The 15,687-nt window shown below is 37.4% G+C and overlaps 1 protein-coding gene across 1 annotated transcript in view; it reads right to left on the bottom strand.

Moving 5' to 3' along the window:
* The window catches only part of LOC309823289 (SH3 domain-binding glutamic acid-rich protein-like), a 64,638-nt gene that overhangs the window by 16,969 nt on the left and 31,982 nt on the right, over positions 1 to 15,687 (bottom strand). The window contains exons 4-5 of the mRNA XM_082655473.1: positions 4,976 to 5,050; positions 4,400 to 4,492 (exon numbers count right to left, since the gene is read on the bottom strand). Coding sequence (XP_082511599.1) covers positions 4,400 to 4,492; positions 4,976 to 5,050 — 168 coding nt within the window. The remainder of the gene's footprint in view (positions 1 to 4,399; positions 4,493 to 4,975; positions 5,051 to 15,687) is intronic.

The raw sequence follows: 15,687 nt of genomic DNA, 5'->3' as shown, positions 1-15,687 counted from the left end.
TGTACACTTGAAAATGGTTCTTAACACACAGAGGAATGACTTTTAACACACAAATGAGAGGTTTGAAAAAAATGGCCAACCCTGAATAAGGTCTGCAAGTCTACTTAACAGAGATGCACCAATGTCATACTCCTGGTTTCCATCTCCTACTGCAGCCATCTGAGATGTCATCATTAGCGGAAGCCCGGCAAAGGGCACACAGGACTCTGTACTACGTCCCTGTGAGTCTGTAATCATTTCAGAACAAGAGGTTAAAATACATTTGTGTTCCTTGTCATGAATAGTATGGCTGTATATACCAGAATAAGAATTCTCATTTTGTTCTCCCTACTACCCAAAATTAGAGGGAGGGAATAGAGTTACTGTCATTCCCCACACTCCAAGAAGACAGCCACATACTTGTTCTGGTTCTCCGCCTCTAGGGAAGAAGTTATAAGCCTTGCTTATCAAAATCCTGGGCTGAAAGAGGTGAGGAAGCTAGATAATCCCTGGAAAAACGAGCTTGGAGCTTAGGGCTTGGAGCTGAGGAGATGAAGCAGATTGAAAACAGAAGGGGGCAGAAGGAGGTGGGTGTTCCAGGAGGTGTTACCCAGGCCCTGCTTAATGTAGACGCTGAACCAGGGACCACTGAGGCATCTGGGAAGCACCTGGGCACGATGTACGAGGAGGCATACAACTGGTCACTGTGAGAGGCATGGCCACTTCCAGCCAGGGCAGAGGACCTGAACCAAGCTGAGGGACCAGCGTCAACAGCTGCCAATAGGCAGCAGGAAACCCATGTCAGAAAGCCACCACCACAAAGAACCAGGGCCCTCTCCCCTCCAGTCACCACTGAAGACCCCATGATGACTCTAAGTCCCCAAGAAGGAGTGAGTCTCCAAACGCTTCACCCAGATTGAATCTCCTGCCAGCCAGGAGGTGGGGGCATAAAGCAGATATTATGGTGTCTAGAGAAATTAGTGACGCTGACGGTCCACGGCCAGAAGTGTTATGAACCAGATCTGAACCCGCAAAGATTATGTTATTTATATCCCTCACGGAATGTTGATTAGAGAAGGAAGCACAGGGAGCTGCTGTTTAGATACAATGGGCTGGAGGAGCAAAAGGTACAATTCCATGAGATTTCCCCAAGATGGTTTCAACAGAGCCAGAGATTTTATCTAAAAGCCTTGGATTTATCTGAGAAGAATCTACTGGATGTGACTGGTACTTTAAAAATTCACTTTAACAATTTATTGGGTTGGCCAGAAAGTTCGTCCGGCTTTTTCCCATAACATCTTAGGGAAAAACCCAAAGGAACCTTTTGGCCAACCTAGTACAATAGCCAACACATGGAAACAACCTAAATGTCCATCGACAGATGAATGGATAAAGACGATGTGGTACATACATACAATGGAATACTACTCGGCCATAAAGAAGAATGAAATAATGCCATTTGCAGCAACATGGATGGACCTAGGGATAATCCTACTAAGTGAAGTAAGTCAGAACGAGAAAGACAAATACCATATGATATCACTTATATGTGGAATTTAAAATACAACACAAACGAACTTATCTACAATCAAAAACAGACTCACAAGTATAGAGAACAGACTTGTGGTTGCCAAAGGGAAGGGGTGGTGGAGGAGGGAAGGATTGGGAATGTGGGGTTAGCACATGCCAGCTATTATATAGAGAATGGATGAACAAGAAGGTCCTACTATACAGCATAGGAAACTATGTCCAATATCCTGTGATAAACCATAATGGAAAAGAATATGAAAAAGGATATATATATAATATGTATAACTGAATCACTGTGCTATACGGCAGAAATTAAATACAACATTGTGAATCAACTATACTTCAATAAAATTTTAAAAATAAAATAAAATAAAAAATCATGTTAAAGAGGTAAAACACATGATCTAATTGGCCTTTCTGATCATCACAAATAAGCCCATGTAAGCCTGGGTGCACAGCCGGGAAAGATGTGATGTCAAATAGCCAAGACAGCCTTCCCATCTTAACCTTGAAAAACAACCCCAAAACCAGAAAAAGACAGAAGGTTCTTGAAGCACAAAATCCAAGCATCCCAAATATCAGATAGTTTTTGTCTCTTTCTTAAATGTCAATCGAGTTTCCTATATATTCAGTCCCAAAGCTAATCACGTTATGTCATTTTTAATGTTCACTGACCAATCATAGTTTTTTCCTTACTTAACTGAATTACAGCAAGTCAAAGAGCACGTACCACTTGTCAAACGGAAAAAAGTCAAAATCTCTCTTTATGTAGAATAAATATTATTAAAGAGTTGATCATTAATGTTAATACTATATTCATCTAAAATAAAAATGTCTTCTATGTAGTCATTTCTTCATCGCAGCCCAAGCAAACATAACACAGCGATGTTTTTAATTCCTGTTAGGATTCACAAGACTATAATTTACTTTGTAAAGGGCTCACAATTTTTAAAAATATTAGCAAAGAGAATCCCCAAGCTGGATGGCTCATCACTTCACTGAACTAACCAGCCCAGAGGCTGAGACACTGAAGCCAACCCTGCCCCTGCTGTAGAAGTCAGGGTCTGATTTTAAAAATGCTGTCTTCCTCTTGGTCTCGTGGGAGAAAGGGATTGGGGTGTAATGTTTTTACCTTTGTCTCTCTGTCTTAAAAGGAGCAAACTGAATTTCAACATGCAAATCAATAATGCTGTACCAGTGCATTAAGCAATCCATGACAAGTTCAAATTATAAAATGTTTTTAAAGATGTTTATAAATTACAGGATAATTAAATTGTCACTCTATTTCACCTTAAATTGATTGTTTCTGAATTATACAGGCTGCCATGAAAGCCCACCTAACTTCTAGATCAAGACAGACGATTTCATCTTTCTTCAAAACAGAAACGTCAAAGGGTCTTAAATCATCAACATTTTGAAATAGCAGTATTCAAACACAAGGGAATTTACTGCCTCGGTTCCTCCCAAATTTAAATTCCTTATGATAAAGACAAGCTGATGCCACCCCCATTTTCCACAACATGGTTGTCAGTCTTGGCCCCTTTCCTAGTCACATTCCATCTGCTGGGAACAAGAATCCAGTGATCTTAAAAGCTGTCCACATCTCTCCTGGAATCAATAAATAGGTACAAATGCAAACCATCGGGGTTTGGTAAATAGTCTTCCCTACAATTGGCCCAAGGCAGAAGCCCACTGAAATTCTCCCAAGAGGAGGCTCAGCCCATTCAGGCTCCCTCGGAGGCTCCAGGGTTTCCCCTTTGCCTGGCTTCCCAACCACATTTTCAGAATTCCTTGAATAAGTAGCCCATCTGATCCACCATTATCTTAGCTTGGTGCTTCCAGAACCACAGTCTCCCCTCGGCCCTTTACCCTGCGGCCCCTGCATTGGAACGCATTAGAATTAGCTCACAGGCCTTGCATCAGTGGGGCCCTGAGAGTCCCCTGATTGGCTTTGAATTGGTGTCAGTTTCCCTCCCCCAGGGACCCTATTATCCTCAGCTCCCATTGGCTTCCCACAAATCTTCTTGGTGGAATTGCCAACTACAAACGGGCACTTGCCATCTGCCTCTACAAGGATTAAATCATGAGCTGTTGCAGTTGCTGACCTTCAACACCCCTTGAAAGGAGTTCAGGGTAGAGATCAGGAACGAGGCACTCTGTGCTCTGGGAAAAACTCGCAGAACAGGTCTTCAGATAGTTAGATGCTTCCAGGAGAAGATTTTATGAGCCCAATTCTTGCATCTCCTTGTATCTAGAAAAGCACTAAAATCCTTCATGGTGACGTCTGCTCCTCGTGACAAGCAGTAACCTTCACGAGACGAGCAGAACCTTCTGCAAAAAATATGCTCTTGATGGCATGGACTCCCTTTATCAAAATCACATATGTACTGACGTTTCCCACTACCTCTTAGGAGCAGTTTCTCAGAGCTCTCTGAGGTGCTATCTCCCGGGCTATAGTCCTCATTCTGCCCCAAACAAAACTTAACTCACAACGTTCACGTTGTACATTTTTTTTAAGTCGACAAGTGTGATAAGAGTCCATCACTACGCATGACCAAGGCATAAGGTCCCTTGCTTTAGAAAGAACATGAACCCAACCTAACCGTAACACACAAGGACAAATCATTAAAGCCTTGCGTAGCCTGTCACTCCAGGCCTGGGTTCAGGGTCCTTCCTCTGGCTTCCTTTCAGCCCTCTACTCACCTTGAGCACAGCAGTTAACACATTAAGTGAAAATTACCTGCTGCCTCCTGGCTAAACCCTCAGTTCCTTACTTTCACGCCCACTCTCGTGTGCCCAGAAAGATTCCTGGCACCTGGCAGAGCTAAATAAATGCTTGTTGAACAGAACTGAATCCAGTGAAACTACAGTGAAAACAGCAAACACTCACATTCTTTTCTGGGGATCCGGTGAGGTCGCCCGCATCTTCACTGCCTTCTTTTTGTGCCTCGTGTTGTCCACTTTCTTCAGCCTTCTCTGTTCCCTGGTCATAAAGGAAACCCATGGTATCACTAACCTTGGATAAGCTTCTAAGGCGACACCAGACCACACGTGCTGTGGTTTCCTTATTTAGATACACAATACATAAACAAAGCAAACGTGGACGTCTGTGTATTAGTCACTGAACCCCTAGAGTATGGGATCACCAACCCTCGACATTGTTGATTGGATCTGTCGGTGTAAGTCCATAGAACCGACTCATGTGCATGGTAGAGTAATAAAGACCCTAATAGGAGTTAATTCACCCATTTAAGTCTTGTGAAGAGAACTCCAAAGGATTCTATATTTAGGGAATATTTATTTTCTATTGCTTTTGTGGAAAGAAGCTTTATAATTTTAGAGATTAAAAAAGAAAGATAGATAGATGAGGTAGACAGATAGACAAACAGATATGAAAAGATTAGAACCTAGTAGACATTCTGAGTAAACGGGTCTCCAGGAGATGGTTCAAGATACCAGCTCTTACCTCTGTGTTGCTCTGTGCTTCTCCTGCCACATCACCATTGGGAAGGGAAGATGCTTCCTTGGGCGATTTTGTCACCTGCATCATAGAAATTGAGAATGTCTGAGAATTTTCTTGAGGATAAATAGCTTGCATTTCAATACCATTTAACTATCCAAATTATGTTTGTCTTCATCCTTCATTTTATCTTCACTACGACACTGTAACCTAATTCCATAGGTCAGTCACCACCACTCACACCTTAGAGGCAAGAAAATAAAGGCAAAATATGTTACATTGCAAGTTAGGGGCAGGGCTAGAATATACCTTCTACTTTATGTTCTCTTGACTTAACCAGTGGTTCCCAGTCTCTTAAAATATTAGGTTATTTTTCTCACCAGAAGGAAAAAAATTGTAACTATGTGAGGTGATGGATGTTAACTTATTGTGGAGATCATTTCACACCACCTACATATATTAAATCATTATGTTGTACCCCTTAAACTCATACAATGTTATATTTCAATTATATCAGTAAAAATGGAGTGGGAGTAGGATTCGGTGATTTTTATTACAAAGGCACTTCAAGCTCACGGGAAAAAATTAAGCCATATACACAATTTCCAGTTCCAAGCTTCTATGATACTCAATATTAAAAATTTTATATGTACCTAACTCTACCTTAATACATACATAGAGGCTATTTTTGTTTCATTTTTGTGGTTTTTTTAAACAGATATGGGAACATACTATGCACAATTTGATTTTTTAGCTTAGTACATCATGTACATTTGTCCAGATTAATTCATATGGTTGTAACTCACTGTTATTAACATCTGCTTAATATTAAATATATAACAACTTATTCAAATATTTCCCAGTTTATGGTTTTTCAGAAAGTTCACACGTTTGTGCCTGTACAAACAATGCTATATTAAAATGAATAAAATGGTGGGGAGGATTAATTTCTTTCTAAAAAAAGGAATTGTAGCAATTTACATTCCCATCGTAATATGTGCCTGGCCCCTTTCCCTTTATCTCCATGAGCAATGAAGATGATTGCACTTTTTAATCTTTGCCAACCTGTTGGGAGAAAATGGAATTTCATTTTTGTTTGTTTGTTTTGTTTTGTTTGCGGTACACGGGCCTCTCACTGTTGTGGCCTCTCCCGTTGCAGAGCACAGGCTCCTGACGCGCAGGCTCAGCAGCCATGGCTCACAGGCCCAGCCGCTCCGCGGCATGTGGGATCTTCCCGGACCAGGGCACGAACCCATGTCCCCTGCATCGGCAGGTGGACTCTCAACCACTGCGCCACCAGGGAAGCCCTCATTTTTGTTTTAATTTACATTTTCCTCATTACTGGAAAGGAAAGGCATATTTTTCATGAGTTTTAGCCACTTATATTTGCTATTCAGATAAATGCCTTCATATGTTTTGCCCATTTTTACGAGTTGTTTGTGTTTTATTATCAATTTTTATAGGTTCTTTATACAATAGAAATATTAGCCCTTTGTCAGGTTACAAGGTTTTTTCTCCAGTCTATAACTTTTTACAAATTTTGTTGGGTTTTTTTGTTTTGTTTTGTCGCCCTTTATATACACAAATTTATCTAAGTTTTATTCTCTGAAATGTATTTCTATTATTTTGTATTAATTATTAACATCTAGAGACTTAATCCACCTGGAATCTAATTTTGTATATGCTATAAAGTAGGGCTCTGTTTTCTTTCAGATAGATGACAAATTATTCCCGTACCATTATTTTTCCCTTGAATTGAGATGTTATTTTTGTCGTTTATAAAGTTCTATGTATGCATTTGGATCTGTTAACACACTAGTCTATATATAAATATATAAACATATCCATGGATGTATTTATCAGTTCCCATGCCGATATACAGCTTTTATCACTGTAGTTTTTAACATAAATTTCAATATTCAGAAAGGCAAGACTTTGCTACACAAAATCTCCTTTTTCAAGATTTTCTTGGCTCTTCTCAGACATGTATTATTCCAATTCATTTTAAGATCATTTTTCCTAGTGTCAAAAATATTAAATAGGCTTTTCATTGAAATAGCACTAAATGTATTTATTAGTTTAGGAATTATCACTTCTTATTGTTAGGTCATCCTACTCAGGGCATCATAGGTCTCTCCATTGCTTTAATATTTGTTGGTGTCTTTCAGATAAATCTATTCCTAAACATTTTAGAGATTTTTATCACCATTGTGAGTGAGATATGTTTTTTACATTTTAACTTCCTATCCATTATAGTTGATATAAATAAAAGCTACTAATTTTTGCATTTTTTTAATCCAGAAACTTAATAAACTATAATAATAATTCTAATGGATTTTATTGGAGTTTGTTGAGATTTCTAGGCATACAATTACATCATACACAAATAAAGATAATTTTTATATTTCATATATGCTAAATATATATAAGATATTTCATTTTCTTACTTTTTTGTAATAACTACAGCTTCTAAAACAATGTTTAATAATATGGTGATGACAGGCATGCCTATCTTTCTTCTGATTTTAATGCTTCAGTATTTCATGGTTCATTAGGATACAGTTTTCTTTTGATAATTGGTTTTTATAATATTTACTCAGTTTCCTTCTACTTATATTTTAATCCATGTTTATTTTAACTAGGAGTGTCTGATGAATTATATCAAATATCTTCTTGGTATTTATGGACACAATCTTACAGTTTTTCTCCATCAATAAGTTCATGTAATGAACTACTTTGATAGAAAAAATTCTGCTCCAATTTGGTGTATTACCTTTAATTCATTGCTGGATACAGTTTGCTAATATATTATTTAGACTTCCCATCTGAATTCGTAACAGAAATTGATCTAGGTATAACTGAAAGTTTTCTAAGTAATATATCAACTGGTCAGGGATTTCATCTATTTCATATGTCTGTTCAAGTTATATATAGTCAAATTACATATAAATGTATTCAAGTTGTATATATTCAAATTATATATAAATTGTATTCATATATGCACACACAGAGGCACACAGACACACACTTTCTCTTTTGTATTAAATTAATCTTGTTTTTTCTTTTTATTGATTCACTGCCTACTCTTTTTTTCTATTTTCCTAATTTTATAAGTTGAATATTTATTTTACTAAGTTTTTACCTTTCTCCTTTAATTATAAGAATATTTAAAGTTAACAATTTTCCTCTGTATAGAGATTTGGCTGTATATTGGGGTTTGTATACGAAATAATATCTTTTGCTTATTATTTGATGACTTGTAATATCAGTTTTGTTTTCCCTTGGATATGGAGTTATTTGAAATGGCATATATTTATTTCTTAAGTTTTTATGGTATTTCTCTTCCAGATTGTAATTCTATACTTGGGATAAAAATGTATCCTGTAAAATCATCCCTTTTTGAAATTTATGAAAGTTTCCTTTGTGACCAAGAACGTAATAGATTTGGAAATTGTTTAAGAATGTAATAGATTTGGAAATTGTTTAATAAGTGTAAGAGAAGAATACATTCTATTAATATCTATCTAATATATTCTATTAAATTGTTTGCTGTCACAGAAGATCCCAAGTAACCAAAATAACCTTAAGAAGGAAAGACAAAACTGGAAGTATTATGCTCCCTAGTTTCAAACTATACTACAAAGCTACAAAATCAAAACTGTATGGTACTGGCACAAAAACAGACATACAGATTGATAGAACAAAATAGGGACACTGAAAATAAACCCACACATTTAGGGTCACTTAACCTATGACAAAGGAGGCAAGAATACACAATAAGGAAAAAAAAGTGTCTTCAGTGAATGGTGTTGGGAAAACTGGAAAGCTACATGGAAAAGAATCAAACTGGACTACTTTCTCATACCATATACAAAAATTAACTCAGGGCTTCCCTGGTGGCACAGTGGTTGAGAGTCCGCCTGCCGATGCAGGGGACACAGGTTTGTGCCCCGGTCCAGGAAGATCCCACATGCCGCGGAGCAGCTAGGCCCGTGAGCCACGGCTGCTGAGCCTGTGCATCCGGAGCCTGTGCTCCACAACAGGAGAGGCCACAACAGTGAGACGCCAGCGTACCGCAAAAAATAAATAAATAAATAAATAAACTCAAAATAGATTAAAGACTTAAATGTAAGACCTGAAACCATAAAACTTCTAGAAGAAAACATAAGCAGTATGCTCTTTGACATCAGTCTTAGCAATATTTTTTTGGATCTGTCTCCTCAGACAAGGGAAACAAAAGTAAAATAAATAAACTGAACTACATCAAACTAAAAGACTTTTGCACAGCAAAGGAAACTATCAACGAAACAAAAAGGCTGCCTACCGAATTAAAGAAGATATTGCAAATACTACATCTGATAAGGGATTAATATCCAAATATACAAAGAACTCATATAGGGAATTCAATGGTTAGGACTCCACTCTTCCACTGCAGGGGGCATGGGTTCGATCCCTCGTCAGGGAACTATTGATAAGATCCCACAACCCACATGGCATGGCCAAAAAATAAAAATTAAAAAAACCCATGGGCTTCCCTGGTGGCTCAGTGGTTAAGAATCTGCCTGCCAATGCAGGGGACATGGGTTCGAGCCCTGGTCTGGGAAGATCCCACATTCCGCAGAGCAATGAAGCCTGTGTGTCACAACTACTGAGCCCATATGCCACAACTACTGAAGCCCACACACGTAGAGCCTGTGCTCCACAACAAGAGAACACCACAATGAGAAGCCCACACACCACAATGAAGAGTAGCCCCCGCTTGACACAACCAGGGAAAAGCTCACATGCAGCAACGAAGACCCAACACAGCCAAAAATAAAATATATTAAATAAAATAAATTTATTTCTTTAAAAAGTTAAAAAAAAAATAAAACTCATATAACTCAACATAAAAAAATGTTAAATGGGCAGAGGACCTGAATAGACATTTTTCCAAAGAAGACATACAGATGGGCAACAGGCACATAAAAAGATGTTCAACATCACTAATCGTCATGGAAATGAAAATCAAAACCACAATGAGATATCACCTCTTACGTGTCAGAATGGCTATTATCAAAAAGACAACAAATAACAAGCACTGGTGAGGATATGGAGAAAAGAGAATCCTCATGCACTGTTGATAAAAATGTAGATTGGTGCAACTACTAAAGGAGACATTATGGAGATTCCTCAAAAAATTAAAGGTAGAACTGCCACACAATCCATCTACTGCACTCCTGGGTATTTATCTGAAGAAAATGAAAACACTAATCTGAAAAAATATATGCCCCAATGTTCATCGCAACATTATTTACAATAGCCAAGGTATGGTAGCCACCTCAGTGCCCATCAATAGACGAGTGGATAAAGAAGATGTGGCATATATATATATGGAATATTACACAACCTTATAAAAGAATGGAATTTGCAACAACATGGATGGACCTAGAGGGTATTATGCTAAGTGAAATAAGTCAGAAAGAGAAAGACAAATACTGTATGATTTCGCTTAAATGTGGAATCTAAACAAAGCAAATGAACAAACATAACCAAACAGAAACAGAGTCATAAATACAGAGTGGTTGCCAGAGTGGAAGGAGATGGAGGGAGGAAAGAAATAGGTGAGGGAGATTAAGAGATACAAACTTTCAGTTACAAAATAAATGTCACTGTTATGAAATGTACAGTATGGGGAATACAGTCAGTAATTCTGTAATATCTTTGTATGGTGACAGATGGTAACTAGACTTATGGTGGCCATTTTGAAATGTACAGAAATATTAAATCATTATGTTGTATACCGGGAACTAACATAGTGTTGTTGGTCAGTTATACTTCAAAAACAAACAAACTCATAGAAAAAAGTCTGTGGTTACCAGAGGCAGCGTGTGGGGAGAGGGGAATTGGATGAGGTAGACAAAAGGTACAAATTTCCAGTTACAAGATAAATGAGTACCAGGGATGTGCTGTACAACATGATAAATATAATTACCACTACTCTGTGTTATATACGAAAGCTGTCAAGAGAGCAAATCCTAAGAGTTCTCACACAAGGAAAAAATTTTTTTTTCTAATTCTTTCATTTTGTGTCTGTACAGGATGATGGATGGTCACTAAACTTCATTTCATGATATATGTAAGTCAAATCATTATGCTGTATACCTTAAACTGCAGTGCTGTATATATACAGTGCTGCAGTTATATCTCAATAAAGCTAGAAGAAAAATTTTTAATTTTTAAACTTTTAAAAATTAAGTTGGCTGATTACATTTGTTTTTTTTGCTGTAAATTGTGCCTGATATGTAATAAGTACAATATATTTATTGAAAGGTATGTTTTTAACAAGTTTTCATTGTATGTCTAGGAGTTTCTGATTTATGAATTTGACTGCCATGTAGTATGATCCATAAAGATCCATGACTACTAGATTTTCTTTATAGATTTTTACAATTTCTCATAATACCTCTTTTACCTAGTTAATGCTTTTGGTCTTGAATTCCTCTATATCTAATATTATTAATGTCACTCCAGCTTTCTTTTTGTTTGTTTATGCCCTTCATTTCCAGTTTTCTTTGAATTATTGTTTTATTGTTATAAATAACATATGTCTCAATCTATGTTAAAATCTAATACCACTGACAACTCCAATTCCAGTGTAGGCAAGTAATATCCTATAAACTGTCTAACAAATAATGACTATAAACTCTGGGTGAACTTTTTTAAATAAATTTTCTTTAAAACAGACGTAAAGGAAAAACAAGAGGAAAATGAACCAAAGTAAGAAGATTCAAGAGGAAGTTGACTTAAAAGATGAGAATGATTTGCACACTCAGGTTCACAGCTGCATTATTCACAACAGCCAAGAGGTGGAAACAATTCAAATATCATCAGTGGATGAATGGATGAGCATACATACAATGGAATACTATTCAGCCTTAAAAAAGAAGGAAAGGAAATCCTGACACATGCTACAACATAGATGAACCCTGAGTACATTATGCTAAGTGAAAGAAGCCAGTCACAAAAATACAATACTGTTTGATTTCACTTATATGAGGAATCGAAAATCGAAAAATTCATAGAAACAGAAAGTAAAATAGTGGTTACCAGGGACTGGGATAGGGAGAAATGAGGAGTTGTACGAGTATGGAGTTTCAGTTTTACAAAATGAAAAAGTTCTGGAGATCTTTTGCACAACAATGTAAATATACTTAACACTACTGAACAGTAAGGTTTTTGAAAAATGGTTAAAAAAAAAAGTGAGAATGGCACTGGGTGAGTTGCTGTTCTCAGGGCTTAAGCCTGAGAAAAAGCAAATCTTGTGAGAGACATAAAACCACAACAGTAAACCCACAGGTTTTTTGCCTGAAAAATCCAAAAAAACAGAATTCAGGGCAACCACAGCCCCTAGAAAATGAGGACAGAATCCTGGACAGGTGAGAGGCAGATGGAGGGAGCCCCAAATTCTGTTTATAAACTCTGTCAAAATCTCCAGCTGAGCCCAGAACAATGTGTGTATGGGACTGGTTTCAGCTAAAGAAAAAAGAGCTCAACTCATATTTAAGCTGCTACTAGAAACATAGAGTTTGCAGTTTGAGTACGACAAAGTAAATGCCTACTGAAACAAACAAACAAAAAATCAACATTTTTCAGAGGAATGTAACAAAATACAGTCTGCACAACACAACCTTCACTATCTCCAAGTATCCAAAACACTTGAAGTATAAAGAACAGGAAAATGTGACCCATCCTCAAAAGAAAAAACAATAAATAGAGACCAATCCAGAAAGAACCCAGATGTTGGAATTAGCAGACAAAACTTTAAAGCAGCTATTATAACTGTGCTCAAAGATGTAAAGGAAAATATGCATACGATGCTGAAACAATTAGAAATCTCAGCAGAGAAATAAAAACTATAAAAATCAAACAAGTGGGACATTCTATAACAGAAAAAATACAATATCTGAAATTTAAAACTCACTAGACTGGATGCAGAATGAAGATGACAGAAGAAAAAATAAGTGAACTTAAAGGCAGGTCAACAGAAATTATCCAATTTGAAGACCAGAGAGAAAGAAGATTTTTAAAAAATAAAAAAAGCTTCAGGGAAATATGGGATAATGACAAAAGACTTATCATATGTAATTAGAGTGTCAGAAGGGGAGATGAAAAAAAATGGGGCAGAAATAATATCTGAAAATATAATGGCTGAAAACTTCCTAAATGTGGTAAAAGACATATATATTTACAGATTCCAGAATCTCAGCAAATCCCAATAAGGATAAACAGAAAGAAAACTATGCCCAGGTACACCATAATCAAATAACTGAAAACCAAAGATGAAGAGAAAATCTTGAAAGCTACCACAGAAAAATGACTTATTACATACAGGGAACAAAGATTCAAGTAATCTTCATGTCTCATTAGAAACAATGAAGACCAGAAGACAGAAAGAAACAACATATTTAAAGTGTCAAAAAATTGTCTAAGTAAATGTAAAAGGTTAGATTTACTCTTTTTAAAAAAAAATACATAGGATTGTTCAATGCAAAAATTATAATACTGTATAGTTGAGGTGATGATATACAAAAATGTAATATACATGATACATACAGCACAAAGGATGGGGGATGGTAAATGGATATATATGATTGCAATGTTTGTTCATATTATAAAGTGTTATAAGATTAACTATAGACCATGAAATAGTAAGAATGTACACTACAATCACTAGAGCAACCAAAAATAGTTTTGCATTACAAAAAAAAATGGAAGAAGTATCGCTAAAAAGCCAAAAAATAAATTAAAAGGGAATTCTAAAGTACATCCAAATAACCCAAAACAAAGCAAGAGCACATAGAATAGAGGAATAAAAGGAGAGGGGACAAATAAAAAACAAGTAATAAATGATAAATCTAAACACAATTCAACGATTACTTAAATATTAACAAACTAAATGGTCCAGTTGACAACAGAGATTGTCAGAATGAATAAAAAATGCACAGGATCCAATTCTATGTTGTCTACATGGGTAAGCTGAAAGTAAATGGATGGAAAAAGATATACCATGCAGACAGTAAGCATAAGAAGTCTGGAACATCTTTTTAAAACAGCTTTTTTTTTAATCATTATATACAGATAAAAAGACAAAGAGTATTACCAGGGATTTTAAAAAGATATTTGATAATAATAAAAGGGTCAATTCATTAGAAAGTCATAATCATAAATATGATTGTGCTTTTAAAACGTATGAAGCATAAATTAGCCAGATTAAAGGGAAGAACAGACAATTCACATAACTGGAGATCCAACTGTACAGCAACTATTCAAGAATCCAGGCTAGGAAGTTTCAGCCTCTCCAAATTTTTTAGAACAACTGATAGAGTTGGTTTGATTCTTTCTACCACATTAATTCATTAGAGCTCGTCTGTCTTCTCTCATGTTTTTCCTTCCCTTCATTTTGCTGACTTAAGTTTGTCTCCATTCTGTTTTCCTCAGCTCTGCCCCCGTTCTGCTAATCTAGATGTTCTGAAATGCTTTTCTCTTTCACTATTGCTTACCTTTCTGTTCATAAAACTCACAGTTCTCTCTTAATAAATCACAGTTACATAATATGAACGATCCCCAACAAAATGATTTACCTCCCCTGCCCCCCACTGAGCCCAGACCTTCAGAACATTGGTATTTCCCTGCTTTTCTCCATATCCCCAAACCAGAATGGATATTCTCACATATGTCATTGTTCCCATATGGCCTTCCACAACTCCTGGCTATTTCTGAGGTTGTTTAAAATTCCTGACATCACTATTTTGACAAGGTTTTCCTTTACAGAAGTGGTTCTCAGCTTTAGGAGCACATTAAAGTCCTCTGGGGCCTCCCCGCCCAGAGATTTCCATTCAGCCCATCTTGGCTACGGCCCTGGCATCTCCTGGTACTAACAGCTCCCCTGGTGCTTCTGCTGTGCATCTAGGGCTGAGGCCGACTGCCAGGGTCTGCCTGCTCCAGGTTTCTCGGGGGCCTGCCCCGCCCCCAACCCAGCTCACACTCACCACTTCTCCCAGGAAAGATCCCTCTGTGGGCCACCGCCGGGACTAAGGGCAGGATGGAGGTGGGGTGAGAGGGGTTCAGCTGCCAGGCTGCTCCAAATCACTGCCCAGGGCCCCTCCTGCAGTGCGAATGCCCCATCTGGGCCTGCAGGGCCCTGAGAGCTGAGCCCACCTTGGCCAACACCAGGGCTCGGTTCCTCCTTCAAAGCAGCCCTTTCTGCTTTCCATCTTGCAAGGACTCTTGCCTAGTTTCTGGTCCTCAGACAGCACCCTCTGGTTTTCCTGCCCAGTCAGGAGACGAGGGGCTGGAGGGGAGGCTGCAGCATCACCTTCAAGTGGAGAGCCCTCTGCTCTCTCTTAGTCATGAGTTCTCTTCTCCTGCTCTTCACGTTTTTTTTTTCTCCTCACTCTTTTTATTTATTTATTTTTGCAGTAGGTCCTTGTTGGTTATCCATTTTATTTTTTTTTTATTTTTTTTTACTGTGCTAAAACTCACATAATCTAAAACATACTATTTTAACCATATTTAACTGTACATTTCAGTGGCACAAAGTACATTCACATTGTTGTGCAACTCTCACCATCAACCATCTCCCAAATGTTTCACCTTCCTAAACTGAAACTCTGTCCCCATTAAACACTAATTCCCATTCCCTATCCCCACCCTCCCCACCCCCTGGCCCCTGGCAT

Source organism: Grampus griseus, assembly GCF_964374135.1.
Source record: "Grampus griseus genome assembly, chromosome: 5".
Classification (NCBI taxonomy): Eukaryota; Metazoa; Chordata; class Mammalia; order Artiodactyla; family Delphinidae; genus Grampus; species Grampus griseus.
Note: the sequence above shows the minus strand (reverse complement) of the source record. Positions and strands in the feature narration are given on the sequence as shown.